Source organism: Acipenser ruthenus, chromosome 26, assembly GCF_902713425.1.
Source record: "Acipenser ruthenus chromosome 26, fAciRut3.2 maternal haplotype, whole genome shotgun sequence".
NCBI lineage: Eukaryota > Metazoa > Chordata > Actinopteri > Acipenseriformes > Acipenseridae > Acipenser > Acipenser ruthenus.
Window position 1 is genome coordinate 21,867,522 of NC_081214.1, and position 27,781 is coordinate 21,895,302.

Sequence of the window (27,781 nt, forward strand, 5' to 3'; positions counted from 1 at the left end):
TACAACCTTTTTATTATTAAAAGAACATCTATGAAAGGGACAGTCAAATCTCAAGGTCAATGTTTTGGTTGATACTCAGACAGCCTTTTTCAAAGCAAACACACAGGCAATCTCCACTGATGGTTCCCTGAAGAAGTCCCTAACTGTCAGCTGAAACATTAACTTTTGGAGATATGGACTTGAATACGGTATATAAGAAAACAAGGTTATTGGCTGTTCTGTGTTACACAAAGGTAACATGACTCCTGAAAACAACAGAAAGGCCAATGGTAATGTGGACACAGTGTCACTGTTTGTTAATTGATTTAAAAAATGAAGTAAAACATGTATTTATGCATTTAACTGGGTTTCAGCCAGGACAATCTTGTGTTAAACAACCATCTTCATTATAATAAAAAATCTTAAAAAAACATTTAACCCAAAAATAATGGCTGAAGAAAAATAAAAAGTAGAATATAATTATGTTTGGAGCACAGCCTCATCTTTCTGAGCATTACGGCACCGCCTGCTAAAAAAACAAAAAATATAATAATAAATCTATGAGAAGTGTTCAACCTGGTGAACAAAATATATTAGGCAGAGGAGCATCGTACACTCTCCCCCTCTGGATGAGGCTGGGAATGAGGTGGTGGTGGCTGGGGAGTAGGTTTATATACCTAATAGGCTGATGGGAACTTGCCAGTAATTGGCTTGTAGTTTGACCAATGAATAAATGCGATGTATAGATTTCCTGCCTGAAAACCTTGCCAGCTTTATATAGTAGTACTGATGCATCGCGTTGCTTCGTCTAAAAGACAAATTCTCCAGGAACACCCACGCTACACATAAACCCAAACATTAAATCACAATTACAAAACCTTAAGTCACTATCAGATTTTAAAATGACAATTCATTCTCTGACCGGTTGAAAATTATTCTCTCTACGTGCTACGTGAATTCAGAAACAGCAAGTATTGACGTTGGTTAGGATTATCGCATTGTTAAGGGTAACCATACCATTCTATTGCAAGTTACTGTGGGGTGTTATTTTGTGTTTGTGCAACAGCATCCTGTTAGCAGTTTAATTTGTTGGGGGAATGCCCTCAGAGTGTATTGAGCAAGTCTTGGGTGGCAGCCTGAATAAAGAACCAGAGCAACTTAAAATGGAATTCACATTTCATGGAGTGTTATTGCACACCCAAGACAGTACAATATAAATATGGCAAAAAACTACAATCCATGACAATTACATAATGCTGCTTGTGAGTCAATGTACTCCACTAGCATTCATTTTGAAACAACTTATAAATACTGTATTCTAGCTGGGGTTTAACCAAAAAGCATCTGAAGCTGTCGTGCGTTTGCCTAGAAATACATATTTCTGTGTATCATGTATTATATATTACTTACTTGTAGAAATAGTGTTTTTTCAAGAAAACTTTTCAAAAACTCATTTTAAATTTCATGATGCCTACAGAGACGTTTAGTAGACCCATCTGAAATGGTTTTGTAAAGGAATTGCAACAACCTTTGTGTCTCGTGTTTAGATTTTACTGACTCTCACAAAACCATTTTTTAAAATATATTTCTGATTAGACTAACAAAATTCCATCCATGCCCCTTTTTACACAACCCACGCTGATCTCTCTGCCAAAGCTAACTGAACTGTAATAATGACATTGCCCATATGATGGACATTATTTAAATTGGCCCTTCTATCTGTTCTGCATAAGTTAACATCCACTGGAATTCTTTGCCTTTTATAGTCAAATAAATGTATTTCAGCTTGCTAGAAAAAGCCAGCTTCTGTCAGCCTGAATTACCCATTACATACAATCAGCACACAGCACAAGGAATGTTATCTTTCTTTACACTTTATCGAACACTTTATTTTGACATAATTTATCATTAAAAATATGCTGTTTTTTTTTTTTTTAATTCACATTTTACAACGTTGCTTAATGTCAGTGGAAATTTAAAATATACATGGGAATGATAATGGTATTGAAGATTTAGGTTTTGGATAAGTGTCATGTTTATGTATGATGTGTTTAAATATGAACAGACACATGCTTTATAGGTTTCAGTTGTCCCAGCTCTTACGTGGAGAAAATGGTGATTACAGTGAATTACCAGCGATTGCTGGTTGCTTACAGCGACAGAGAAAATATTGTAAACAGTTTATGTTTTTAGTGGTTGTTTAAAAACCTCTATCCTTGCTTGAAAATGGTTCCCTCTATTCCAGTGTTTTGAGAATGTGGTGGAAACTGGGCCCCCCACAGGCTTGGACATTCACACTACAACGTTTCATAGGAGTCACGTGATTGAATGCTTCTCCCATGATTATTCTTATGTTTTATAATGCTTTACCATACTTGTCTGTGGCCTTTGCTATGTTTTTACAATCCACAGCTAACTGTCATAAGGGAAACTTTTCATTTGCTTGAAAATTGTATATTAAACATATATATTTTTGTATATTCTGAAGGGAGTCACCTCCAACTGCAAGCTTCCTTGATACAGGGTTGTCTGAATTGGACCTTATCCAGATTTCCCATCATTTGAACCTTTGAACTCAGCCTAGTGATTCATGAAGACCAAATTACTTTCTTACACAAGAGATATGTATGTGCATTGCATACATTTTGTAAGATCACAAACCGGTTTGGTGCAGAACAGAACCCTGTTTATACTCTGATGGGGGACACTGAAAGGCATTTGATAAATGCAATACTCATTCACATTCCTGTTGAAATGTTACAATGTCTCTTTAAAATATAAGACATCCATACTGTACACTAGGCCTGCCAATATATATAAATGTATACATGGGCATATGCTGGGTTACTCTATTAAATATTTCCCATTGTCTTCACAATTTGCAACTTTTTTATGCATTGTCCTTAATCATACAAAGATATTGAAAGAGCTCATTTGCATATCCTTTATAATGGATCAGTCAGCTGCTGTACAGATAACAATGAGTTTGATTTTATTTGTCAGTATGAATAAACCATGTGTTGATTTTCATTGTGTTTGGATAAATGTACGGCAACTCCCCAGGACCCTTATAAAAAAGAGGCAAGCAGCCGTGATACAACTGTAAAGAGCAAGTGCATTTACACTGTTCTCCTGTTCCCTTTCCCTTTCACGATTTCGACAATCAGTCTTCCTATTGTGATTACTCAGTATGTGTGCGTTTTTTTCTTACAGCTCTGTGTTCAGGTGTTTTGACAAGGCGTTCAGGAGCTGCATTTCAGTACAAGTTGTCTGCCTTCGACATGCATATATAATGTAGGCTAGATCAACTAAAGTGCATTTTATATTTAATAAACCTCAGCGCCATCCAGTGAACTGCAGTGTATTAACAGCAAAACTCAAGGTAACTTGTTTCCATTGTGGAGGAGCACTAGATGGCGCTGGCTCTTGATTCTATAAAGACACTTTGGCTGATCTAGCCTAGGTTATACAGTAGATATCTATGGCAACTAGAACAGAATAGCAGCTCCTGAACTCAGGGGAAAGCTCCTAAAACACAGGGTTTGAGGAATTGCGCTAAAAACAATTGCAAAAATCATAAAAGGTACAGAAACAGTAAAAAAAGAAATAATAATAAAAAATAAACGAGAGGAGACCATTCGGCCCATCGGTGCATGTCCCATTAGGTGGTTAATCTCAAAACTGGCCCATGGAAGGATCCCAGTGATTTGACAATATGGCTATGTAACCCATTCCATACCCTTCTACTCTCTGTCCTAAATCTGTATATTAATATTTCAAAGACTTACAGTAAATCAAGCGTCCCTTTTTTTAGATGCATTGTCCGGCAGTGCTCAGAAGATGACTAAAGAAGGTTAGAACTGCAAAGGGGTAGGAGGAGGAGGAGACAACATCTAGACATTAGACAAGCCTAATAATAAGATAAGCAAAGGGGGTTGTATATAGTGGCTTAGACACATTATTGAAATGTCCCAATGTTGACCCCTTTTTTCTAATGTCATAGATTTTTTTTTCTCGCCAACTGAGTTTTTCATCTATAGTCTACCAACCTAGTCAGAAGACTTGAATAAACAGAATCTAAGAATAAACAGAATCATTTTTCTTGCTCTTGGTAAGTAGTGATTAGTCAGACCCTCCTCGGAAATTGGAAATAGCAGTCCATGTGTTGAATTTCTATTTGTATGGATGACCTGTGAGTATGCCACTGGATTTCCCATGGGATACTATCAAAAAGATAATATAGTGGGGGTAATACTTATATATTTTCAGACCAAATGAAGTTATCAATCAGTCTGGGTATTTCAATTCCCTTTCAATTGATCATATTTCTTTCAAATTGACCATTTCAAATTGTGTATAGGGTAGTAAAGATATTGATTAAAAAATGTCATCAAAATGAAACTTGATTTGAATTTGAGGAGGTGTTTAGAATGATCACCTCAAACACAATCCAACAGCGACAAGTTTCAAAGAGGCTTAGTTCAAAGAGGGCCCTGCCTGCACAACTCTGGGGTGAGCGCGTCCATAAACTCCATGCAATCGTGGTTCATGTGTTAGGTATTTGTTAACTGTAAAAGTGTGTAGTTAAGATTTGTTATATATAATTGAATTAATATATGCACACATCCATACTAAATACGGTGTTTATTTGTGTATGGCTTATAGAATAGAGTAATACATTCCTCCAAGTCGTTCTATAGTTTTCTAGCACATGCTACATTCCTGCTTTAAATGCATGCAGAATGTTCAAGCATAACATGCAAGCAGGTGAGCTACATGCATGCTTAGTATGTTTGAAAAGTGTGTATAGACAGAACTATTATTTCATAAAATCCAACAGCAAAACGCAAACAGAAATGCTTGCAGTAAGAGATATCGTGCTTTATTATTATGTAATTCCTAAAATGTGATCTAATGTCTTTTTAATGCAATGCCTTTGGGGCAGAAAGGGCAGAGGATGATACTAATTATGAGATCAAACAAATCAATGTTACAGTTTAATCGTGTTTAACGATTTTTTATTTTGAAAAGAAAAGAGTGTTACACGGTTATCTCTCTGGCAAACGGTCCTGTAAGAGCTCTGAGCCCACATGGAAGATGAATGGACACTACAATGGCAATCTGATTGTGAAAGCATGTGAGTGATTTCCCTCTTTATATATTACTCCTTCTTCCAGAGTTTACATGACTTCACCATACAAATCTGGTGCCATTCTATTGATGTTCTTTTATGAAAATGAATGGGCCTTTCGTTCCGATGCTTCTAGAAAGACTGCGTGTTTTTTTCAAAACCTGCAATAGTTACATTTTTTTTTAAAGAGAATAATTTCCGAAATATTAATAATGATTTAAGTGCAATCAATTAAAAAGAGAAAGCCTGACACAATGTATGATAATGTGTGTGTCTTTTTTTATGAAAATGAAAAAACAAATATTTTTTAAAAAGTGCTTTATAGCATTTTCAGTACATTCTAAATATAGTGTAGAACATTATCCCCCTTTACATTATACTGTATGTGATCAGCTGGGGTAAATGTAACCATTGGGTTTCTGGACTTATTTATGGTAGTTTTCTGTAGTAACTTCAAGTGTTCTGCCATAAATATATGGGAAACTAATAAAAGTATGTCAATAGTCTCCCATTTGAAAATAATAACCGTGTTCAAACTGTAACACCTGAGGTGATAAGATACTATCAATGAGCTAAAAGGAGTTAACAGTGTACACCTCAATTATTTGAGAGAAGTTAATGTAAAATAATATTCTTACCCCTGATCAAAACCATTAAGCATTATTGTATCGTTTATTTAGCATGTATTAATGCCTTGAATGACACCAGAATTGCATTCACCATAATAATGAAAAAAAAAAAATACCAATAAATTCAATAATTTTGTCCACCCCATCCCCACTCACACACACACACACCCACACACACACACACACACACAAACACACACACCAACACACACACACACACCACAGCTCCACTACCCCCCACCCCCATCACCAGTATTGCTTCTGTCTTACACAGTGTAATTGGCAATCTACTGTCACCCTACTGCAGCTGTCCCTTTAAATCCCCTTCCGTAAGAATTCCTGGAGCAAGCAGCTGACGGTGGAGCTCACTTTTAAAAACACACACACACACACACACAAACACGCACAGAATCCCACAAGTGAGAGACACATTACCCTGGATTTTACACTTGTGAAGATCAAGTGGAGGGAAGAAAAGATCTTTCCACAAGGATTTATCTGCTCCCAGCCAGAGGATGCTTTTTTCCTAGTTTTTGCAAGCTGCTTGGTGGATTTGGTGTTGCCTCAAATTATTTGTTCTACAAATTATTTCACAAAGCAGCGTGTCTGTGTGTTTGCGGAGGGGGAGACAGGAGAGCCAGAGAATGCTATCACAAGTCTTGAGGATTTTGAGTGTCTTGTCTTTTTGCTTTTTTCAAGACAGCTTTATCAGGTAAGATAGATGCTTTTCACATTTCCACGGTAAACAGTGTGTATTTGTATTATTCCTTTAGTACTACAAATTATAATTATTAATATTATTAATTCCTCCAGGTACAATATATTATATAAACACCCACAGTTTATGGCTCAATGTTACACTTTGTTTTGATAACAGAAAGCGCGGTGACAAAGTAGTCAGGAAGGCTGATTTATGTATTTATTGCAAAATCATGTTTTTCAGATAAATTGTGTCTTGTTTTCTACCAATGTGCAGAACTATGCCAATGCACTTGAGCTGGTTGAAACCTGCTGTAATTGCATTTGTATGCTATTGTTTAGGGTTTCTTTAAATCAATCAGCGCTGCATTCTGTATGCCCAGACAAGGCACTGATAACAATAGACTGTGCAGTACAACACAGAGAGACACATGACATGACTACAAGTAACACAGATGTGAGAAACACCCTTGAATTCTTATTTCTTGGTGGTAATATTCTATTGAAGGCACCATTCAAATTCAGATCGAGAGAGTTCTCTTGGCTCAGGTGTTGAGAGGTTAATTAATATCTCGATACATGTAAGGTATTGAGGCGAGAGAAGAAGGGTCCCAGCCAGTGACACAATACAATCAACCTCATGATTTCCGTTCAGTCTTGCTTGAGTGACAAGAGTTGCCTGATTGTTCTGAAGAGAAGCTCAACAGCTCAGGCACACAAATGAAAAAAATAAATAAATAAATAAATAAAAAGTTGCACAACAGATGGTATAGCAAACATTTTCCTTTCTTGTATGCCTGAACATAGGAGCAAACAGATTCAAATTCATTTCTGCATTATCTGTGCATTAAATCAGCCATATCAAGCGATCCAAACCTGGCTAGTCTAAAAGCTGACAGATTCCCCTCTGGGAAACTCAAGTTTCGAGCTGGCGAATCAAAAGGGAACCAAGATCTCCCTGCCTGCACATTCAGCAGGGGAAAGGGAGAACATCTTCCTGGAAATCTTTGATCTGCAAAGCCATCAGGGAAATTAAATGATGAGATCTTTCAGACGGCATTTTGCATGCCTTAAATGCACCCTGGAACAGCAATTGAGTAAAGCGAAATTCCTAAGATGCTCCTAATGAGTTTCAGAGAATCAGATCTAAACTAAACTGAAGACACTCATGCAGTGTGCGTGTAAAGGACTGGGATCGGATTCAGGTTCACAAGGAACAGGCAGGTGCTTGATGTACATAAATATGACTAGATGGGATATCTGCTGGCAGGATATTGCAAATTGTTGCCATGTCCAGAGTCTAGTTTAAAAGTGCAGTGCCCTATACAGTTAATCAGCTTATACGCCTATGTTAAAAAGTACTAGTTTGTTGGTATTCCTTGTATTTATTTATTTTTACAAGTATACAAAAATAAACCTTTATGAGCTAATACCCCTTTTAAATACAAAAAAAGTGTGAAGAGTTATAACCTCCTGCTGCTGCAAGTCGTTTTGGTTCAAAGAGGAACACGATGACAAACAAGGTGGGTTTGGGGGTCAATAAAATATACATTTGGAAGATGTATACAAGCTAGACAGCATACAAACATTCTAATAAAGACACTCCATGTGCAAGTAATGGTTAATTAGAAGCAATATTGTGATCAGCATATGTTCAGATTGAACAGCATAGATATGTACAGTAAGAAAGCAGATATAGACAGATAGCCCACTATGAGGTTATATAATATGTTGTTTAAGCAGCTGGAACTAATACAGAAATCGTATTAAACAGATATGTTATTCCAATTGTACTTGACTTAGCTTGATCAGACAAAAGTCTAACAAATTCTAGATGTGAAAAAAAGTGACTCAATGAACTGTAGGGAGCCTTTGTGCCTGCTTTCAGTCTATGTTTTCAATTAGTCATGGCAATGATGTTAATGGATTTACACATGTACATATATATTTATATATTTATATCTTGTTGAATAAGGCATTTGTATTTTAAGACTTGCCCAAAGGCAAGTGCTTGACAGGAAGGTTTATGAATTACACAAAATGTCTTGTTCTATATCAATTATTCAGTTCACCATTGCTTTAAATAACGCCTGAGTTGTACTGAACCAAGAGAACCCATATCATTCTGAGCTGCTGGATGAGATGCAGCGAGTTGGGCGCAGTCAGTCAGTATCTCCTTATAGATAGCCATAATGTGCATCACCAGCGCTAAACCACACCAGAATCAGAGCTAATCAATCAGCAGAATAAAACCATCAGATTAGGCTCAACGGGACCAACCATGAACGATCAAGTGACTCCGCGGCGAGAGTGGTGTGACACAGAGGGCAGGGGTTAAGGGAAGAAGATCTTGATTTCCCCCAGCGTCCCTGAAGTGTCATCCAGAAAAATGACTCCTTCCAGTTACCTTCACTGTTACAGCATTAATGAGGGAAAGAAATTAGTGTGTGTGAGCGTGTGTGCAGGGGGGTTGGGTAACTAAAAGCAACTTGCAAACACAGAAAGAATTGTACCAATTGCTGTATCAATCTTGTTTACATTTTTCAAACAAAACATTGATTTATAGAGTTATTTAGACCAGAATTCAATTCAATCTACTGTTTGTTAAAATAAAATTGGTATTCATACAAAATAAGAAATAAAAGATTCATTTAAGGGCTCAAAGGTATGCCAATGTTAGGCATGGATACGTTTCCTTCACCAACAGGGACCGAAGAGGAATAATCTGCACCTAAGACCTGCATTGTTTGTATAGTTAAGCCTTGTTTAATTTATTAACCCAAAATAGTTCAATATTTACTGCGTAATCTTACCCGATTAGGACCAGCAGGGACTGAAATATAAATTAATAAATACATGCAGGTTTTAAGTATAACCACATATGGAGCTACAATAAGCCACCATGTAAAACATTTCAACTCCAAGAGCACTGCAGTGCAAATATTACATTGGGAAGAAGATACAGGCATCTGTTTTCCTGAGCTTAGTGGTAACTCTGATGGCAATTCAATGGCAATTGAACAGAAGCTTGTACAAGCATAGTAGCAAAGAGAGCTGTCTGCTTGACACTGCAACACCCGACTGCTCTCTGAGCACGGATAAACAGAAATGCATGGTAATACTATTTATAGGCAGGCTGTCATGCCTTCACACATCAGGTTTTCCTTCCCTGGGACCTGAACTCAAGATGCAGTGTATACCCTTCAGAGGGCCAGGTGGCACAGCTGGTTATTGCACTGCTGCAGCCTTTCAGATCTGAAGGCCGATGATCCAGTCCTGTTTAGATCACATATATATATATATATATATATATATATATATATATATATATATATATATAGATAGATAGATAGATAGATAGATAGATAGATAGATAGATAGATATACACCCACACACATTACTATATGTGTTTGCTTGGTGACATTTGTGCCCCCTGGACCAGAGAGATATAACACACAAGAGAAAGACTGTCACCTCACACATGTGGCAGTGCAGCTTGCAGCATAACAAAACAATCGAGGAATGAGCCTGTGATATGGGGGCGGAGCTACTGTGTGGCTTACACAAATGACAACCTAACACACTTACAACTTTCAAATCTATGTGGAAGATAAATTAGTTTAGAAAAGGATCATTGTGGGACACTGAGGCTATGGAAGAGAGATGTTAAGAAAAAATATCTTTCTGATAAGCAGGGCTGATTGATCTAAATAGGAGCTTCATGGATTCTATGTCCAGCATTCTCTCACGATTGCTTACTTTGTCAATGAAGCGCTGGGCTGATCAGTGCAATTAGAAACGGCTTACAGTAGTGTAAGTGAGAATTTGAGAAGTTTCTTTTTTTCATTTATATTATTACTAATGATAGTTTGAATTAACAATGTATAATTACGAACAAAATATAGTTAAGCTTAACAGTTAATATGAGTATGCATGTTGATTAAGAAAATACTGCAAGCAGAAGTTGCTTGGAGTTCATCGATGTCTCAAGACTGCAAGAAGGGGGGTGGGGGTGTGGAGGCTAGTAAATAGCGGGAACATACTGAGAACAAACAGTTTATGAAGGCTGATGTGACAAAAGGCATGAACAGTTTGTGGGGTGTATGCTGATGTTGTTTTGCATGCATGTATAAAAAAGCTGTGTGAACTCTGCTGCGTTAGAGCATTTTGAAGTTCTCCAGCGCTGTAACCTCGCCCTCTTGTGTGATTGCAATAAAGCAACCTCTGGTTTTGAAACTGGAACTTGGTGTGTGACACATCTCTTTTCTAACAGTAGCTGCTAGAACATCAGGACATTGTAAACCCTATCCAGCACCTGACAGAGTCAGTTAAACCTGTATTAGAGACCTGGATACAAAGCCTATAGTGAACACATTTAGAGTGGTCACTTGAGCTATTGTACAGTATGAAGATACTGCTTATATGCAGGAAAGAGCAGATCAATTACAAATATGTATTCCTCTCTAGAAATGTGAAAGGCGCTAACTATGCAATAAGTTTCCCCACCTAACGATGAGGGCTAGTCCCTTTTCTCTGACCTTTTCAAGTCCATGTGATTGTAATGGGAATAGAGACACAGATATTGTCGAAATAGCCAGGGATTCCCCATGCAATTTGTCAGATGGAAACTAGGCAGTATTGATCTCATCATTCTGAGCATCTCTGCTGCTTGGAAATTACCTTTCTGTTTTATTCAAAATAAATCAATAAGGAAAAAAACAGAACTGCCAAAATAAGACACATAGATAACTCCATTGGCATTCATCAATCCAGATAAAGAGCTTTCATCTCCAAAATAAATATGAATATGTTTTTTTTATTTATTTTTATTCATTATGTTCTGATATTTGCACACCACCAACTGGAGAGTGCATAGTATTGCATTGTTTAGACATATTTTCTCTGCGCTGTTGTACCTTGGGTATAATAACCATTGCAATTACAATTCAATTTTACCTATTTTTGGTTGGTTATTTTTTTGTTGCTGTTGTTTTTGACTGTCACCTGTTAAGTGATAACTTAAAAACAAAAGTGCACAGGCGTCATTCACAAGTTTTTATAGATTATTTAAGAGCACTAGGGCCTGGCAAATGTATGTTACATGTTGGAAAATGAAAACTCTCTGAAGTAGAAACCTGACAGATTGGAAAACTGAGTTCAACACTGTGCCTAATTACATTGAGACAATAAATTTGAAAAAACTGTACGTCCGGTCCACACTGCATGAAAAGACATGCTCATATATTTGACCATGCATGACCCACCAAGTTGCAGTAGTTTTAGAAATCCGCACATCACATAATGCAGAATCAGCCTGGAACCAAAGGCAGTGATGTACGACACCATGAAATTAAAGAAGTTTACGTTTTGCCATGTAAATACAATAAACATCAAATGAACAGCCTGTGTCAAAATGCTGGTGTCCTTGATCTCTAAGTAGTGTAGCAAATTAAAATGAATCTGTTTAAACTCAGCCTTGACATCTTAAAATATAATAATGTTTGGTTATGCATATAGCAAAAGTCCAGCTCTATATATGAGCTGCATTACAAGTTTGTGTTAGTTAATACACAGGGGACACATGCCTGCGCTCAACTGACATTTATAAAAAGTTGTCAGTTTTACATTCCTTCGTTAATTTCATGCAGCAGTCCTGCCCCGTCTTCTGGAAAACGGAGTGCAGGCTATTTGAAAAAAACAGTGATTTAAATGGTCTATATCTGTCTATCAATACTAATTGATAGTGTGAGCTATATAGGTTAGCTAGACCCTGGAGGATCATTGTTTTACCTCCTACTGAATCAGGACGAAGGTTCAGAGGTGCTATCTTAATACACTGGCTTTATTCCACCTGTAACGCTTATAAAAGTGTGTCACAGTATTCACTATAGTATATCATAGTCTTTCCTGGTTTTTGCTATGTATTACCAAATGTGTTCAGTGCTTTGTATGCAGAGAACTGTATCTGGACACTTCCAGTAGTGTTTACATAACTTTCACAATGAGAAGCAGGAAGGAAATCCATCTATCCCCCAGTTCATCAGAATTAAACAATTTGCAGTCATCACTGCCCTTATACGTAGTATACAAACTTTGCATGTTAATTTCACAGTTTGCAAAATGCATAACCATTCTTTTCCTATGCTTGTTTATGCATTGCCACACTCTCACCATCCTTTCATAAAAATAAAACCAGAACTGTGTCATAATACACTGTTCCACGCTTACCTTTGGACTACGTCCTTAAATCGCAGTTTTTGTTTTGTGGAGATAAGACATTGATTAGCCATAGAAGTTCTCTTCCAGGTAAAAAAAAAGGTTTAAAGTAAAAAAAAAAATCCAGCTCAACAAGATTTCTCACCGGCTGGTAGGTTACAGGTAATCAAAAACTTTATGGGTTTGAAATAAACAAGCCTGAACATCTTTCTGCAGGTCGCTCAAATTAAAACAGTTAAAATACTACTGGTATAAATAGGATAGCTACCAGTAATTCTAGGCTATTATGTACAATATATATCTCGTTCAGTCATCGCCGGCATTCTCAGACTCCATGGTTTGCATTTCGTAGGGTATTTGCACTGACATCACTTATTACCAAAATATTAAACATTCAGCAAAAACCTGGAATCAGCTTTCCTACATGTAAGCTACAGGGTAAATACTGTTAGATTCTGTAGTACATTTCCTTCCTATTTCATGCATGTTTAGTACAATTTTTTCTAAGCCCTTTTGCCTAAGATTGACTGTGCTATGCTTTGTAGCTCACTGTAATTCAGCTGTATAGGTGTGTTACAACTCCATATTTATAAAGTGTGATCAGTGTCTGTTTGGTTGTCAGGCCTGCAGTCAAGAACTTTGAACACATGGTTCTGTATATTTGTAACGGGGCGGAGGCTGGGCTCGAACCGGAGAGCTTGCACACCACAAGTGAGCGTCTTAACCACAATGCAAAAGAGCTTGTCTGTGTTTGTGGTTTTGGAGCTTTTAACCTCATCTCATCTCAACCACAGGGGACAGAATCCGTAACGCCGTATCACAACGCTGGCCGTTACATATGGAGCAGGGCATATGAATTCCTGACCATATATTTTTTGCTTCACTCCCAGTTACTTTATCTGGAGCCATGCAGGCAGCCTGAGCTGTAATGAAACCCATCCCTATTAGCAAAAGTAATAGAAATCTGAAGACAAATATTCACTCTTGCATGATTGTTCCCTTCTGTCAAATTGAAGGAACACATTCATCAGCAGCATATCAATCTCCTGTTTCTAATAAGGTATGTACATATTACTGTAAAATAATGATACAGTATTTACACAAGGCAGACTCTGTAGGGGTGTATCCAAATTTTCTCATAGATTTCCATTAATGTATTTTATTTTTGAGCCACTAGCTGCTTGTGCTGTTGATACAGGCTTTGCTAATTTCATTTTAGCTCTAGGCGAAGTTCAGATCCACACTTCACTAGGCTAGAAGTCTCAGCCTCATGTTGCAGGAGAACAGCTCGCTGGGGTAATGAAGTGTTCACTGGTTCTTTAATTTTTAATTTAATCAATAGGTTTGTCACGTAGCTCTGTTTGGTGATCTCAGAGGTTTTTTTTTCAGTTTAAAGCAATACTTTATACTCACTGGATCTGTATAATATTTTTTTCTGTTTCTCATCCAATGAGTTCTTTATCATTATGAATTACTGCAGTTTCTGCATAATGGATATTTTGACATGTTTAATAAAGTCCTCCTCATACTTTACCTTCGGGGCAGAAACTGAGCAAGATTGAACAAGGCATGTGATGAGGCCAATAAAATGACCTCAAGGGTGTTTTTTTTGTTGGTTTTTTTTTTTAAGAAAACAGCAAACAGCAATTTAAACATTTAAACCCTTTAAAAGTAAAAAAAAAAAAAAAAAAAAAAAAAAACGTAACAAATGAAGAACAAAAGCCCAAGGACAAGAGGACCAGTTATAATGTTGATAATGCCCTTCTTTAAATGAAATGGGAAAACTTACCTTGAGAATGGTACAACACCAAGTCTCACTGCAGAAAGAGCACTGAACTGGAACTATGTGCAATCTAAAAGCACTCAGCCATTGCCACACCAAGGCAGAGGTTGGGGTTAGCAGAAAGACTGCAGCAGCTTGGTTTGGGGTGAGCCCCAGTCAAAGGGTCTCGTGACTCAGCAGCCGAGGTCCAATCACTGCTCCTGAAACTGTGATCAGATGGGAATAGTTCAGTTCCTCGTAATAACTGTGTTCATGCTGGAATATGATTAACATGGATCCTGATCTATCCTGACATCTTCATCCATATTCATACGTGACAGGTACCAAATCAAAGGCATTCATCATTTTATCCAGGCTGGCAGATTCGTTTTGGCAGCCTCTGGTGGTGATCTCTTTGGAGATAGATAGCAGTTTGTCGCCCCCCCCCCCCCACCCCATGCTGAAACTAGTGTGAAATATCCAGACTTCTACCCTCCTGCTCTGCAAGTACAGCTTTGCAGCCCAAGTCAAGTCAGCTGATTTACCAAAGAGATGCACTATAGTATACTCTCATACGTATGCAATAAGGTCCGACAGGGTGTCCGTATACGTCCAATATACAGACACTTCGGGGCGTTGTGCGACACAAGATATCAGAGTACATTATAGGCCTTTGTAGGTGGTGTTTAAAATGGATTTAATTTGCACACCATTTGAAAATGGAACTGACCGTTTCTTTTTGATTTTGCCCAAAATAACTCTTCTGAAGTTGTTATGTATTGAGGCAAGGAATCATAGGAACAGATCATATCAAAAATAATGGCACAATACTGTATGTTGACTTCTTACTACTTTACTGATGTACAGATCGGACGATTGGTTACAACTCTACTCTTTCTTAAGGAGGTTTTATCTTAAAATAAACCTTAATATTGGTGCCACAATGCAAAATGATGTGTTGGCAAATTAAATACTTTTTTAATGGATAGCTGTTGTTATAGAAACAAATAAAAGGTCTACAACAGTCTTAGAAATATCATTTTGTCCACCAAAACAGATTTCAAAATAACATATAACTTTGTAAATAGGGCCCACTGCCTCATTAACAGTATGAGGCAAATAACCTGCTCCATATGTGAGCTGTCTTTATAATAGCTACCTGATTTATTCTTTTGATTATCCATTTTAGCATTTTTAAAAGGAGGAGCCACTGAACCTTGCATCCCATTTGCAAGGGATGTCCTGTCAGCGTTCAGCCAGCGGAGAAGCAATTAATCAATAAGCAAAGAGAGAAAGATGGACACAAAAAGGAAATTATAATCTTGTTGAAAATGAAGCACAGCAATTCACATAATGTAATAATAAATCAGATTATGGAAATCCCAGAAAGAAGATTTCATTGAAATGATATGGATTTTTGAGCAGGGTGTTCGCATTACAGCAAGATGTTGTTGGTGAAGATGGAGAGCATAGTCATTACAGAACGCTTTGCCAATAGTACATCGCCACAGAGAACATTCCGTTTTGGATTATTTATCAGTTTAATAGTTTTTTGCAAAGGGTGCTCTTTATTTTGAGGTGAAATTATCCAGTCAGCAGTTTTAGCTCAAGACTGGCTTTTGAGTATTTTTTTCCAGTACAGCAAATTAGATTAGGATACCCGATTTTCAGTCATTTATAGGTGTGGTGTGTAGACCAGGACAAGAATAATTGTTTTGTTGCAGGGCAGATGCCCATCTCATGTACATTTGTATAGCTACGTGTATGGTTTGTAAATATTGTATATATTTTTGTTTATATTAAATCCCTGCATTGTGTCTAGTTCCCCTCCAACAGGCAAACAAGCCGTCCATGTAGCTGGACGAGTTAGTCTGAGAATGTTGTCAGGTTAAATTGGTTAATGAATTCCCAATTTAGCTTGACCACATGCACACAGTAGAAGACAGCTCCTCAGTAGTTCGTTTAAGGATTCAAGAGTAGCCAGTGCTATTGCTATTCATCCCATTTACTTCAGCTCCCATTCCTACAGTATTGGAATGTAATTTAGAATGAAGGGGCTGCTGATAGAAATTATGCAATAAGGATGAATGTCATCATGATTGGTAGAGGTGCATATACTTTCCTGGTGTAGCACTAGCTGTTTAAGGCTAGACTGAAAGATTAATAATGAAGCTGCTTTGTGAACTAAATAACGCACTATATGTGTGTCACGTACTTAAAAAAAATCAGTATCATACTGTGTTAAAAAAATAAACAGAATGTACGATGTAGTTTCAAGCCCACTGTAAAATGTGAACGTTGTTTTATTTATTTTTGTATTACGTTCATGCTTGTTGAGGCTAAATCCAATAAAAGGTAATCAATCCCAACAAACAAAACACTGTTTTAACCAAAACCAATTGGATTTTCAAGGAGAGCCTGAAGAAAAAATATCACATCATCAGGGGCGGTGGGCTAGACGGCGCATTTGGTGCATTCCCCGAATTATCACAAGCTTGAATTAATAACTCTGTGATGCATACTTTTAAATGTCTTAATGCCCCAAGGAGAAATTATTGTTGTTGAGGTTCATGTAGTCTTATGGTATCAAGATAATGAGTTATCCTAGAACAAGTGACAAGAGAGTGACAATAATATCCTCCAGATTATTGCCTAAATATGTAGATGCTAGATAACCATGGGGTTAAAGCTGAAGAGAGCCTAGTTTTGCAAAAAATGGCGCCATTTCATGGAATAAAATACTGGGTTACTTCTCTCATACTCCATAGTCTTGGTTATCCCCACAAGCCCCATCCGCCCCCATGAGTAGAGCAACCTTCTGGATTTGCTGTAGCAGCAGTATTGACTAATATGCCAACTGTTTTTTATTTTTTTATTTTTTTAATGATCCCATAGAAAAGTGCTTTGTCTCCACTGCAATGACAGTCTGCATGGTTATAAAACCTCAGGATGATTGTTCCCCAGGCCCATTCTGGAAGCATGAACGGGGAGGGGGTGGGGACCACACATCAAAGGAAGGCAATTGGAATCTGCTCCTAAAAACAGGCCCCAGAGACCATCTATCCTTAACCAATAGGCTTTACTGCCAAGAGCTACCAATTAAAACAAAGCCAGATCTATAAGTGTAGGTAACCCCAGGGGCCCTAACACCCAATCATTTGAAAGTATTGTTGGGTATAATAGTAACAGTGAAAGCATTGACCACTGGAAACACACACAATTGACATACTTTGAAAATGGTTCAACCATACCCTGCATTGCTTAAATCACATTCTTTATTCTACCGTATTACTGTAAAACGTTATAAAAAAAAATACTATTCGCTTAGAAGTTTTATCATATTGTGCACACTGACTGTTTGGTCATATTCGCTTTATATTTGCTGGATCATGGGAATGGTTATAGTAAAAATGTGTATTCTTTCTAATGGTTGGTTTGCTAATGAAAAGCAATTGCCAGTGTTTAGGCAGAGATGCCTTTTTTGTCTAATTGTAATTAATCTGGTTCAGTGACTTTATGTTGAAACAGTATTGCAAAGATCGCATTCGATACAATCATTGTTCAAATAAATCTGTTATAGTATTGATGTACGTCTGCTTTCACCAGCTTTCACTGTAACAGCTCCGCTTGTCAGAGCACCACAACAGGCATATTTAATGGCAAAGTGGATCTTCGTTGCGACCACTATCAACCGCATTTCGTATAAAAATATAAGAATGGTGCAGCATCTCACAACACATGCAACAGTTAATCTAGAAAAGTTTCTGAAACTGGCAGGAACGCTTTCTAATGCAAGGTAAAGAAGCTGCAGTCTGTATTTTTAAAGGAGGGATCTAGAGTTCTATTTCAATGAGGTGGATGATCTAAATTATGATGTCCATTAACAGGTGTTGTAACCCCAAGTTAATACAGAGGAAACAGGTATGCAAAAGATCAATTTATTGATTCTAGCGTGGTATATTAAGATAAGTGGCTTACTGTATCTTAATCTCTCTCCTGTGATCTTCCACTTACAGTAAATTGGAATTCCTTCATAATTAACTTTTACTCTGAACTGTGCTTCTTGGAAACCAAAATTGCTTTCTGATTCATTGAAATGATGAAGGCTGTTTTTTTTTACCTTTACTTGACCCTTCAGCTTGCATTTTGAATGAACTAAACTTACAGCGACACTAAGGGGTAGGCCAGTGCAGAGAGAATTGACCTGTATTGAAATGATCCAGGATAACAAGGATCAAATCTTTGCTTTTCCTAGATAAGTCTCTGATTGCCCTCAAAGCAGGAGGCAACAGCAAAGGAACAGTAGGCCGACCCTCCTTCATTCTGCTGAGGCACTGATTGGTCTGTGGACCAGAGGGAGAGCATTATCTAATGATACTACCCTGGAAGCTTCTCATCCAAGGACTAACCAAAACCAGTCCTGATTGGCCTCTTGGATCTTTCTGTCATGGCCTCAGGCAGTCATATTTAGGCAAACTAAATAATTTGTCATGCACAGATGCCAAAGATTACTATGATTCTTAAAACCATAGGAAAGTGTTGTAAGCATATGAATGGTACAAAAAAAGAGTATGGTGAGCAATAGTGAACACTATGGTAAACTACAGCCAATTATTATTATTATTATTATTATTATTATTATTATTATTATTTATTTCTTAGCAGACGCCCTTATCCAGGGCGACTTACAATTGTTACAAGATATCACATTATACATTATTTCACATTATACAGATATCACATTATTTTACATACAATTACCCATTTATACAGTTGGGTTTTTACTGGAGCAATCTAGGTAAAGTACCTTGCTCAAGGGTACAGCAGCAGTGTCTCCCACCGGGGATTGAACCAGTGCCCTAGGCATGGTAAATGTTAATATTGGGTCCTGGTGCCACTTCTGGAACTCTGTATAAAATATTTTAATTCAGTTGACAAACACTGTTGGTGATATGTAAACTCAAATGAATATTGGTCCACAATTTTTCACAGCTAAAATGTTTTAAAAGAATGAATCATCTAACCTGCAGTATCTCTAATAATTATGATCCTAAGGGAACTATCGCCTATAATAGTATTTGGAAAGGGTTGCTATTTAAAGTTTTTTTTTTTTATAAAAGATTCACAGAGTCTACTTCCCTGTATGAACAGTGGATTACTATTTTGAAGGATGCACTTTCGAGTGAGTATGCTTTTTTTAAAGCCCACACAGCTCTAGTGAGGAAAGTTAAGAATCGTCTAAGCCATCACATGAAACTACCCTCTCTTGCATTTCAATATGAAAACACTAAGCTATCCTTGAAATGGATCGTTGCAGGAACCATACATTTTCTCAGTTGTTTTTGGAAACCACTGGAAGCAGTTTTAGAATTGACCTCTGTCATTGTGAGCAGAGCAGTTGCAGTGTGTCACACGAATAAAGTGCTTTACAATAATTTAGCATTTGTTATTGCCCGAGCTTTTACGCTTTATCATTTAAGATTACCGTATTCCTTCGAATTTAAGAGCAGCCCAAATTTCTCACCCTCAACTTCAAATAAAATCAAATAAAGATGCATTTACAAAGATGCGTCTACTCACATAAGAAAACGACGTATGGAGGCAGTTTGCAGCTGTCTGCTGTCGCACAGAGCATTACAGTTATGCTTTTCATTTCCAGTTGTGATTACTCACACATGTTTTTCTCCCTTTTTGTGAACTGTGGTATTGCTTGGCAAGTAGAAAAATACGGGGGTCTGATTAGAGCTGAGCCTAGTAGGGAACCCTTCAACTGCCAGTCAGTCACTTTGCTGTTTGTGTACTCGGGCAGTCACACACATCACTATACTATACTCGAATTTAAGATGCAGGCCATTTTTTAGAAGAAAAAATGAGTTAAAAAAGTGTGTCTTGAATTTGAAGGAATACAGTAGATTGTTTATATTCTAAATTGTCTCCAAACAAACTTTTGCAGAGGTGCCAAGGGAAATTCTGACGTGTGAATACTTAAACAAACACTGACCTGTATCACAAAGGTGTTCCTCTTAATACCATTCATACTAACAATCATTATTCATATAGCATTAAACACATTCTTGTGTGTTTTCCTTCCCTTTCCGGAAATGCAGGCCAGGATCCTGCAAGGAGGAGATCAAATCAGCCAGCAGGGCAGCCTCCCAGCCCATGTCCCCGTCCGACTTTCTAGACAAACTCATGGGAAGAACCTCGGGATACGACGCCCGCATCAGACCCAACTTCAAAGGTACCTCTGTGGGTGACTGTCGCCAACAACAGTCCCAGAATCCACAAGTGCAGCCACTGCTTAATGTGTTCACGGTGTTGTTAGCATCAAATAACTCAAGTCTTAAAATACATTCAATCAAGACTTCCAAAGCAAACAGATAACAAATAGTTAGCCCCATACTGTAGAATTTGCAGTGTTTAATAGTCTCAGTTTAGCTTTTCCTCTTCCGCCACAGGGACACCAAGTGGCAAAACAAATTAGACAAATCACTGTACTGGCCTGAGTTAGTTTGTCTAAAAATCTGCAGCTCTTTAAACTGTATAAAACAACAGTAATGTCCTCAGACTTTGAGAATGAAAGAACAAAACCTGTACTTGGGACAGAGCAATCAGGATGCAGGTGTTAGCAATTTTATAAATAGAAGAAATTTGAATTTGCAGTTAATTAATACCATTTCTTTCAATTCAGGTCCACCTGTTAATGTCACCTGCAACATCTTCATCAACAGTTTTGGGTCTGTCACAGAAACCACGATGGTAAGTGTTTACTGTCAGAAAAAAGAGCGTCCTCAGCAGTTTAATAAAAGAATACTGGTATATTTATTTTTCTGTGTGGTTAGCAGGTTTTTATAGCAGAACTAAGGGGCATTCAGTCAAAAAATGCCTGCATTATTTCCCAGGTCTTCCCTGTATTTGTATGCTGTGAATCAAGTTTCAAAGCATGCATTTCCAATGTAGGAGTAATTGAATGTAAACTTGCAAACTTGCATAATTGGTCTCAGAGGGTTACTATCATGTAGTATATTGTTTGCATTTGCAATTTACTTGACTTTTTAAGTTATTTAAAAATGTGGGGATGGCCTTGGGCGGCTGATAGCTTCAGCAATGGTAAAGGAACATCTGCAAATTACAAGACAAGATCTGCAAAAATAATCCATATCTATCTATCTATCTATCTATCTATCTATCTATCTATCTATCTATATATATATATATATATATATATATATACACCTGTATATGTATAAAAAAGAAAGATACATTGATAGATAAATAGAAGAATATTGGGGATGGGTTTTCCGGTGCAACTTGGTCAATTAACCTTTACTGTATGACCCTTCTTGGTGTCTGTAAATTTAGCTACTCCAGGTATTCATTCATATCCATGGATAATTTAACTACATAAAGTCTGAAACTGTCTCTTTGCAAAACCAATGCCCCTGTGATGAAATATGAATGGGTGTTGCCATTAAGTTGCTGAGTGGTCAGGCGCAAAATGTAAAAATAACATCTCTGTGCTGCAAGGTGTTAATGGGTCTTGTGATGTGTCTGTTTAGATATGTTTAGTTTCCTGGGAGCTGGTGTTCAGAAGGAATGGCGTGGGAGGTATCCTGATACGCTTGCAGAGGGTTAGGTCTGACTGACATTTGCCCCCAATAACATTTTAAAAGCAGTACCTACTTTAAAATCTTCAGAGTTAGTGCAGCATCATAACGCATTCACTGTTACAAGAGTTGATTTTTGTGGCCTTGTTCACAAGAGAAAGTCTGTCTCGTAATACCAGCCTGATTTTATGTTATTCGCTGTTTCAGGGCAATTACACCCACTGCACAAACAGCACTGCCAGATTCGTATGTCTGGCCTTGACTTTTCATGTCTTTAGGCCATAGCCACACAAGTCTGAAGTTGATGTTGGTGTGTGTATATTTTTTCATGTTGAGAACTTGTCAGAAGTCTGTTGTAGCCACTAAAACAGTGCTTAAAGGGTATAGTTTGAAGTCAGGTCTGCCAACATGTTCAGAACATGTTCAAAATTGTGCTGATTAATATAGAAAAAATCTAAAAGAGTTAATTCTGCAGGAAGTCAAATACAAAGAAAATAGTTATGTGTCGTCACAATGACATTACAAAGGTTAAATAGCAAGTATTCTGTATTGTACATCAGCAGGTATCAGAAGATTATATCATTGGGTTGTAAACTTTTTAGAAAATACCTAAATCAGAGCCAAGGTGACAAACCTTGGACCCCCAGAAAAAACACAAATATAAATTGAATATAATCTAAACACTTGATACTCTAACCTTGAAAAAGTTCAGTAAATAAAAGCAAATAAGAATATAAGAACAAACGAGAGGAAGCCATTCAGCCCATCTTGCTCGTTTGGTTGTTAGTAGCTTATTGTTTATTTAGTCTGCTAAATAAACAAATAATAATAATAAATAAACAAATAATAATGTTATTGATCCCAGAATTTCATCAAGCAGCTTCTTGAAGGATCCCAGAGTGTCAGCTTCAACAACATTAAGAAGAAGGCACACATGTACTATGGAGCTTAAGAGCCATTCGTTTGCCAGCGCTGCCCTAAATCAGAAGAACAAAATAAGCACCAAAGCGTTTGATCCCTCAACTGTATTACAGGATTACCGTCTGAACGTCTTCCTACGACAGCAGTGGAACGACCCCCGGCTGGCGTACAGCGAGTTCCCGGACGACTCCCTGGACCTCGACCCTTCTATGTTAAACTCCATTTGGAAGCCTGATCTTTTCTTTGCAAACGAGAAAGGTGCCAACTTCCATGAGGTCACCACGGACAACAAGCTGCTGCGCATCTTTAAGGACGGGAATGTGCTCTACAGCATCAGGTAAGGAATGGGATCTGTATGGCCACCTGTACCTTCAAAACCAGATTGAGGGGTTACTGTTTGAACTAATTCTACCCATGGTACTCACTGGGATATGAAAACCTAGGTGCCCACAGTAGATCTCTTTTCGCTGCCCAATTATCAATTTGTTATTCTTTAACAGTCAAATGTGCCAGAACTGTTCTCTTCACTTACTGCTTTAGTGCTGGTTAAAATTACATTGTCTCAGGGTACATAATGTAACTGCTTTTGCCTAAAATTAGTTTTCTCACAATACTAAGGAGGCTGTGAAAGCAAGTGGTCCACCTTGTGATTGGTGGAAGGGTCAGTGTGCAAAGGGTCAGGGCTCAGTTTATCTGTCTCACATGTGAACCCTAACAACACCAATTCGAAGCTTAACTGGAACCTCAGGACAGGCTATAAAATGATTTGAATTCAAAGAACACACATATTGTACTGTTACGCTATTCACAATACAAATAGATGGGAAATCAGTTTGTCTGGAAAGCAGGCTTCTTTCAGTTTAAATTAAAAATACCAAAACACATTCAAGGGAATTAGCCAATCAGAATACCTGGTACCCCCTGTTATATAACGTACAGTGCTCCATCGTGGTTTTGCGTAATTCACAAATTCTGTTAATTCAGGGTTAGGCCCTGTTGACTGTAAATTCTTTATGTATAAGGGCCCTTCACAACTACCCTCAATATTTCCATATTTTAGACGTGTAAGTCAGACAGCACAATAACGAGGGAGCACTGTACTGTATCTTTACCAATCTTTCCTTTCCTTTTTTCAAAACCTCTCTTCTCCCTCTCTTTTTCCTCCAACTCTGCTATCTCCGTCTCTGTCGCTGTCCCGCTTTCTCCCTCATCCTCTCAGGCTGACTCTGATTCTGTCCTGCCCTATGGACTTGAAGAATTTCCCTATGGATATTCAGACCTGCACCATGCAGCTTGAAAGCTGTGAGTCTCATTTTTATCTTTCCCATTTTTCACCCTGAGGTCTGATGGAAAATCAAAACCGGAAATACCAACAACCCAGGTCTCCCGCCTCATGCCTCAAGTTAGGTTAACATATTCATCTGTAGAGCTGATTTCGATAACATAAATAATACAACTTTCATTTTACACAATTGTTATTACCTGACTAACTTTCCCAAGCCTTGGGATCCTTTCATCCACTCTCCTCCTCAAAAAGAAAGCTGGGGAGAAACAGGGTCTGAACACAACAATGCACTGTGCCTTCACTTTGAACATGTGAGATTCTGCCAAATAAAAAAAAGAGATATTTGTTGGCCAAGATCAAAAGCAATGAAAATCCCCCACACTGAAGAAGCGTCAGATCCGTTATTCATGTTTTCTGTTATTAAAATTTGAAATTCTCATGTCACAGAACTATAACTTTTATTAGTTAGATTGTTGTTGCTTTCAGCCGGTGTGTTGATTTTTGTTTCGATTCCCAATTCAAAGTGCTTCAGGCTTGCATGCTTACTTCCAATACAAACCCCCATCCCTAATACACAATGCACTTTTTAAAGGGCTAGTACAACGCTAATTAACTATAGCTGGGAAACTGTAATTACCTGTAGCTGCAGTTGAGACAAAAGCACAGTTTAGATCTTATTAACAGAAAGACCTGCAGTCTAGGGCGTGTCTGTGGGGACTTAAAGATGAATTGTGAATTGTAATGTGGGGATTGAAGAGTTGACAATGTCATGGGAATGGAAAAGAGTAATGGCACTTACTAGGTTGCGTTTAGTGCATTGCAATGCAAACACACACAGAATTCTATAATCTTATCAAAAGTCCTGCTGTACCCGTATTGTGTACATCTCTTTAATTGGAACTGATATTGAAGCTCATTATCAGAAGGTCTTGGTACACACATGTCCCTGAGCTGACAACACCTTCCCAAGAGCTCCAAGTACACAGTACAGCCAAATATTTCATCACAGTATCATCCATATTCATACACCTCTCACAAGCGATACAGTTAAAAAATCTCTATTATAAATCACATCAGTTTAAGTAAGTCATGAGATTATGGTAATTAATCAGTCTGTCTGAAGGACATCTGCTGTGCCAGCACAAGACTGTAAGGAGTCCTGAAAACAATTAGTCCTCAACAATGCATGCACCATCTTGAGCACTTGATGATGTATATTATATCTCTATCCTTAAATCATAATAGCACTGCGCTTTTCAAACACTGTGCAATGCATCAAGTAGATGGTTAACTTCAATGTAATTCCAAGTCTATAAATCGGGATGCCCTACTTACAGTGGTCACTTTAACTGCTGTAGCATTGTAGTTGTCATCTCATTACACCTGTTAGTTTTGCTAAGCATGCTCCACTGCCATTAAGGCGCAGTTGTTTTTCATAGCTTCAATCTCGAAAGCCTGTATAACTTCTTAAAACAATCATTCATTATTGTTTTCTGTTTACTCAGGTGTACTTTGACTGATACAAAAAACTCCTCATAAACAAGTTGTTATTTTGTTCCTGCTTCTTATTGGAAGGGGGATAATGTCTTGAATAATGTATGATTTTTTAACTCAGACCCCAAGGGGCTAAGATAGACATCACTATTACTCAGACATGTCAAGCATGCAACACAGTTATTGCATGCTTCATGCATTTGAAATGAGTTTGTGATCTCCTAGAATAAGAATGTTAACTTTCAGAACTCAGAAGAGAGGGGGATGGGGATTTAAAGCTAGTTTGGATTTTATTGGATTACAATATTTATTTCAATGATTTGGCCCAGAACACAATGCGAAAAGGCATGTTTGCATTCCAATACAAGAACATTGTGGTGTGTTTGCAGAATCATTACGAGACGTATTCTGCAAACAAGCTGAGCTGAATTGCAGTAATTGAACATCCAGCACTATCTCTTTGAAAATATTTTCCCAAACCACCCCAGGCATGCAAATGGAAAATGTCTTGCACCCCAAGTTCTGAATGCATGAGGACAGGAAGGCTTCTCAACAGACAAATGGAAAACGTTACTGCAATAAACAAGTATGTGCCTAGCCTACTCTTTATAAACGCACTTGTCTTTCTCCACCAGTTGGTTACACGATGAACGACCTGATCTTTGAGTGGCTGGATATCAGTCCCGTGCAGGTGGCTGAGGGGCTCACTCTCCCCCAGTTTATTCTGAAAGATGAAAAAGACCTGGGCTACTGCACCAAGTACTATAACACAGGTAGGGGGCATGACTGAATCCAAATCCCTTCCAAGTAAATTGGATCAAAAAGACTCATTTGTGTGACATTGTTTCCCATGCAGCATTGTAACCTTGGTTATAAACAAATGGATAGTGGCCTGTCAATTTTAAAAGAAAAAAATACTTAATTTAAATATTTGTACAAGATAATGTATATTATCGGTACTTTTTCAAAACACACTACAATGGTGATAGGTGTATTAGTTCACTTTGCAACCTTGTGGGTCATTTACATTTGGTCTTACAAGAGAAGAATCCTATAATACAGGGTATGGTTGGTACATTTCCTCAGGAAAATCCTAAATTTTAGAATCAATCATGCTCATGACCCCCCCCACCCCCTCCTCCCCCACTCTACATGATAATCTCCACTCCTGTGAACCCCCAGGTAAATTCACCTGCATTGAGGTGAAGTTTCACCTGGAGAGACAGATGGGCTACTACCTGATCCAGATGTACATCCCTAGCCTGCTCATCGTCATCCTGTCCTGGGTCTCCTTCTGGATCAACATGGACGCAGCTCCAGCACGGGTTGGCCTGGGAATCACCACCGTGCTCACAATGACCACCCAGAGCTCAGGCTCCCGGGCCTCCCTACCCAAGGTCAGGGCAGTGATCATGACCATTGTTACTGGCTTACTGGTTATGTGGATGACCAAGAATGATTTGCTCAATACAACAATTAGTCAGTTTAATACTAATACCTCATTAAACATTTTTTGTGTGCATAATAACCAATTTCAGAGACAACAGAGTGTCTCAAAATGACACGACCATCATGACAGTAAAAATACACATAATGAAGCATTCTTACCTTTGTATAAGTTAGTGATCAGCAGATGTGTCAGCCGCACGAAGAGCACAGCGTGTGGTTTTCACTAACTCTACTGTGCAGAATAAATGATTTTATGGGTAAATATCGGGACTTTCTTCCTATGCATCGGGACGCGGGACATCTGCTAGGAAATTGGGACTGTCCCTAGCATATAGGGACTGTTGACATGTATGCTTCAAGATTGCAACACACAGGAAGAGTAAAAGACCCGACAACCTCCACAAGCTTGCCTTTCCGTTGAATTTCATCAAATACACAGACAAAGCGTAGCAACATATAAAATAAGAAAACAACACAAATGCAGCACATTTTCTTCTAATACCACACTAGTACCAGAATTGCACAGGAGTGCAGATATAAAAAAGCAGTTACACAATGATGCACATGCATATATGCACTGGGTACTAAATGATAAATTGGGACTGGCC

The 27,781-nt window shown here is 37.9% G+C and overlaps 1 protein-coding gene across 2 annotated transcripts in view; it reads left to right on the forward strand.

Moving 5' to 3' along the window:
• Positions 1-6,113: 6,113 nt before the first annotated feature.
• LOC117963467 (glycine receptor subunit alpha-4-like) overlaps positions 6,114-27,781 on the forward strand; it is a 29,385-nt gene continuing 7,717 nt past the window's right edge. Inside the window, exons 1-7 of one of the 2 annotated variants that reach the window (XM_034903653.2) lie at positions 6,114-6,451; positions 20,525-20,658; positions 21,109-21,176; positions 23,059-23,282; positions 24,165-24,247; positions 26,360-26,497; positions 26,907-27,121. In XM_034903653.2, coding sequence (XP_034759544.1) covers positions 6,384-6,451; positions 20,525-20,658; positions 21,109-21,176; positions 23,059-23,282; positions 24,165-24,247; positions 26,360-26,497; positions 26,907-27,121 — 930 coding nt within the window. In that variant the 5' untranslated portion in view covers positions 6,114-6,383. The remainder of the gene's footprint in view (positions 6,452-20,524; positions 20,659-21,108; positions 21,177-23,058; positions 23,283-24,164; positions 24,248-26,359; positions 26,498-26,906; positions 27,122-27,781) is intronic. The other variant, XM_034903654.2, reaches the window with a different exon arrangement.